The sequence below is a fragment of the Nicotiana sylvestris genome, chromosome 5 (genome assembly GCF_000393655.2).
Source record: "Nicotiana sylvestris chromosome 5, ASM39365v2, whole genome shotgun sequence".
NCBI lineage: Eukaryota > Viridiplantae > Streptophyta > Magnoliopsida > Solanales > Solanaceae > Nicotiana > Nicotiana sylvestris.
Window position 1 is genome coordinate 86,230,571 of NC_091061.1, and position 4,889 is coordinate 86,235,459.

General features: G+C 40.8%; 1 protein-coding gene across 1 annotated transcript; it reads right to left on the reverse strand.

Annotated features, from left to right (window-relative positions):
* Positions 1-3,575: 3,575 nt before the first annotated feature.
* On the reverse strand, positions 3,576-4,626 carry LOC138868924 (secreted RxLR effector protein 161-like). The gene is made up of 2 exons (XM_070146506.1): positions 4,187-4,626; positions 3,576-3,603 (listed from the first exon to the last, which is right to left on the reverse strand). The coding sequence occupies exons 1-2, from the start codon at positions 4,624-4,626 to the stop codon at positions 3,576-3,578; spliced, it is 468 nt and encodes a 155-aa protein (XP_070002607.1).
* Positions 4,627-4,889: the final 263 nt, after the last annotated feature.

A 4,889-nucleotide genomic window follows, 5' to 3' on the forward strand; every position in this document is an offset into this window, starting at 1 on the left:
CTTTAGTCAACATTTTAAGCAAACGACCTCGGAATCAGGATCTGACGGTTTCAATAGGTTTGTATGACGATTTAAGGCTTGGGCATATATTCGGATAAGGTTTTGGATGACCCTGGAGCATTTCAGCACCTAATAGTGAAAGTTGGTTCCTTGAAGGTTTTGAAGTTCTTTAAATTTCATTTGGAGTAGGTTTTGGTGATATCGAGGTCCAAGTGGGATCCCAAGACCGGGAATAGTTCCGTATGGTGATTTAAGACTTGCACGCAAATTTTGTGTCATTCTGAGTCTAAGTATGATTCGATGCGTTCAGAGCGATTTGGAAACTTGAAGTTCATATTTTGATTCAATTTGGTTTTGGGGTGTGATTCTTGATTTTGTTGTTGTTTTATGCGTTTTAAGAGTTCGAGCAGGTCCATATTATGTTTATAGACTTGCTGGTGTAGTTGGACAGGGTCCTAATGGGCTTGGGTGTGTTTCGGATAGCCCGGAGCTAAGTTTAGGAAACCAATTTTTTCCAGTTCTGGTTTCATTCTTCGCAAACGTGGGAGGGCCATCGCGTTCGCGAAGAAGGATTTGGGGGCAGTGGGCAATTGCCCTTCACGTTCGCGATCTGGCTCTCGCATTCACGAAGCTTTGTAAACCTAGGCCTACTCATTCGTGAAGCCCCTCTTGCGTTCGCGTAGGGGAACGGGGCAGGGGAGGGCCAGTACGTTGTGCTCTTCACGTTCGCGTAAGAGTTGTCGCTTTCGTGATGCCCAAGCATCTTAGGCCTTCGCGAACGCGAGGCTTCTTCTGCATTCGCGAAGGAGGCAAAATTAGCTGGGCAGAACCTTGTTTAAAATATGGGACTTAGGCTTTTTCCTCTCATTTTTCATACACTTGGGAGATTTTGGAGCTTCAAAAAGGGGGATTTCAACCTAGTTATTGAGGGTAAGTAATTTCTACCTAATGTGAGTTTAATATATAGATTATGGATAGATTTTAGCATGTAAATTTGTGAAATTTATGGGTTAGATGAAAAACCTATGTGTTTGATAAAAGTGAGATTTAACCATGAAACTGGTTATGAAATTTAGTGAAAATCATATATTTGAGTTCGTGAGGTTATGGGTAACAATTTTCTTCGAAAATTTTCGGAATCCGGGCACGTGGGCCCGGGGGTGAATTTTAGGAATCTTACATTTAGGGTTGAGTAATCACTTTAATAGTTGGAATATGAACTTTTGAACATGTGTTGATTAATTTATATACCATTTGATTAGTTTTGGTTTGTTCAGCACCGAATTGAGGGTTTGAGCACAATCTTGGACCGGAAAGTAGGCTTTGAGATGACGTAAATCTCTTTTCTAACCTTGTAAGAGGGAATTAAACTCATAGGTGAATTGAATTATTATGTGCTTCTATTTGTGGGGGGCTACGCATGCACGGGGTGACGAGAGTCCATATGTAGCTACTAATTATCCTTATGTCCGAGTAGTCTAGGGACCAAATCATGTTATACTTGCGATGTTTGCATCCTACTTCTTAATTTAATTGCTTAATCATGTTGGAACTTGATAAAGGAATTATAAAAGGTTAAACTTCATTTATTGGACCGTTGATGAGAATTGGTATTTCTTTGAATATTTGCCCCTTAATAAATCTTGAATTGGATGTTTTAAATATTTTATGTTGGATCGGGTCGTACGACCTCAACATAAATTGCGCGTAATAAATCTTTAGAACTAACTAAAATTGATATTGCTTCATTGGCTTCAGATATAGATTGTTAAATTATGGAAACAAACTTGGGATTTATTATTTGTGAGAGGATTGCCTATTATTTTCCTGCAATTTAGCTTTCAGCTATATTTATGTAATCCATTGTATATGATAAAATTGGAGGGTCAAATTTTCCATCGTTAGGACACCTCGAAGGTTCGAGGTAACGGTCGAGTTTCATCCCTCGAGGGCCATCGACGCTCGACCTCGGAACTGTACAAGGCCGACGGTCACAGAAAGAAAATGGGGAGTTCCCAAGGCATGAAGCTGGAGCCGACAAGATCTGCCAGGCTAGCCTGAGCCCGTTTCTTGGCATTAGTTAGGTGTCCCATATCCGTATCTTTGTAATAAATGCACTTGTACTACGTTGGGATTCCCCCTCTTATATAAAGGGGCTCCGTATCATTTTGCAAACATCTGTTGCTCCATACAAAATATACAAGAACATTCTCTCTGCTCTCTAAAATATTCTCTTGATCTTATTACTTCATTTATTGCTCGTATTATTGTGATTCCATTCATTATTCATCATTTATTACTTATTATTGGCCATAAAGAGCTTCCCTTGATCTATTTGTAACTATTATTCGCCATCGACCGCCTTCGATAGCTCCCAGCCGAGTTTCAGATTCGACCCCGAGGCCTCGAATAGGCAAGCTCGAGGCCTCGAATAGGCAAGCTCAAGGCCCCGATTGGCAGAGATTCGGTTTGATTAACACCTTGTTCTTAAGCTCTTATTTCATTTCTAAGTCTTTCACATAGCATCTACTGCTTAACAACTAGCATAAAAATAGATCACTCATTTTTAGAACCACTAAATCAAAATTAATTGTTGTTACCATTTTCACGGTAAATAGTTTGGTGCCCACCGTGGGGTTAAAAATAATAGTGATTATTTTCTTGTTGGTTTAACTACATAACACAAGTTATCTTTCACGCTTTTTCTTGTCAAAGATCTTTGATTTCAGGTAAAATTATTCGACTCAATGAACAACAATCTTGAGAACCACAGAGAAAATGGCGTAGACGTTCCAGGTGTTGGTGTATCACCGCAAAACCCTGAGAACGCACCAAAACTAATCCCCGTGGATGCGGTGTCATGTGATGCTCAACGCGTTGATGTAAGCTCCCACAATGACAGGAGCGTGCACCAAGGAGACCAACAAGAAGCCCGAAAAACCTCGACTAGGTAAGAATGGGAGGTGAGCCTTCATGTTGTTTTTGAAATATTGCAGGCACAACAGCTAGTGATTGCTCAGCTACAAAGTCACTAGAAAATGCCCAGCATAGTAGCTCTGGGGACGGCTCCCCCGACAGAGCAGGTACCGGGGAGGTCAAGCAACAATGGGTCGGTAGCCGACCCTGCCATCATAAAGATGCTCGAGGGTCTCACAAAGAGGATTGAATTGGGAGAGAAAAAGATAGATACTATTGGGAGGAACCCTTTTTGTTCCGTATTTGTGCCAACAACATCATTCGGTAGTGTGTTCCGAAAGATGAGGTAATTCCAATTCTCAAGGCATGCCATGACTCTCCGGTTGGTGGTCATCATGGAGGAAATCGGATTGTGGAAAAAGTGCTTGAATGTGGCTACTATTGGCCATCGATCTACCAAGACGCAAATCAAATGGTCAAGGCTTGCGATGCAAGGGTCAATATCTAAAAGACATGAGATGCCTATAAATTTTGTGCTAGAGGTCGAGATCTTTGATGTGTGGGGGATAGACTTTATGGGCCCCTTCGTGAGCTCTTATGGTATGACCTACATCATTGTGGCTATGGACTATGTCTCTAAATGGGCCGAGGTAATCTCTTTACCTAACAATGAAGTAAGGAGTGTAACTGCATTTTTGAAGAAGAACATATTCACATGGTTTGGTACTCCAAGGGCAATCCTGAGTGATGGTGGGTCTCATTTCTGCAACAAGGCTTTCGCCGGGCTGCTTGAAAAATATGGTGTAAAGCATAAGGTGGCCACACCCTATCATCCTTAGTCAAGTGGTCAGGTTGAAGTTTCGAATAGAATAATCAAAAACATCGTAGTAAAACCAATCAATGCAAACAGGACCGACTAGCAACGGTATTGAAGTGAGTTAGACTCTACGAGAAAACACTTTAGCTAGTTTTCCTGAAGGTGATTTTCATAGCCAAATAATGAGGAATCAGGTTCTCAATTGGGCTTTAAAAGCCCCAACTTCACTCTTTTTCTTTTAAAATGTTCCCTACTTAATGCTTCGGTGAAGATATCTGCAATTTGGTCTTCTGTGCTATAGAACTTCATACATATCAACCCTTTCTCCATATTGTCCCTCAGAAAGTGATGCCTCACATCAATATGCTTGGTTCTTTTGTGTTTAACTGGATTCTTGGCCATGTTGAGTGCACTGGTGTTATCACATAGAAGGGGCACACTCTTAGTGAGTACCCCAAAATCCTCCAATGCTGCTTAATCCAAAGAAGTCGAGCACAACAGGATGCTGCAGCTACATATTCTGCTTCAGCTGTTGAAAGAGCCACTAAGTTTTGCTTCCTTGTACCCCAAAAGACGAGACATGAACCTAGGAAGTGAGTCATTCCAAAAGTGCTTTTCTTGTCCACAAGATAATCTAAATATTCTGCACCAACATATCCAATTAGATTAAAATTGTCACCTGAGGGATAATAAAGGACCGAGTCCTGTGTTCCTTTAAGATATCTTAGAATTCTTTTGGCAACCTTCAAATAAGATTCCTTGGAATTTGATTGAAACCTTGCACATAGCCCCACACTGAAGTTAATATCAGGTCTACTATCAGTGAGATAGAGAAGAGACCCAATAATTCCTCTATACATGGTTTGATTCACAAGGGATCCAGTTTCATCCATGTCCAGTCGAGTGGCTGTAGCAATGGGAGTGTCTATCACCTTTGATGCTTCCATGTCAAACCTCTTCAAGATCTCCCTGATGTATTTTTGCTGACAAATGAATGTACTCTTTGAGTACTATTTTACTTGAAGACCCAAGAAGAAGTTTAGTTCCCCTATCATGCTCATTTCAAACTCACTTCCCATGAGTTTTGCAAATTCTTCGTACATAGAATCAGCTATTTCCCCAAAAATGATATCATCAACATAGACCTGAACAATGA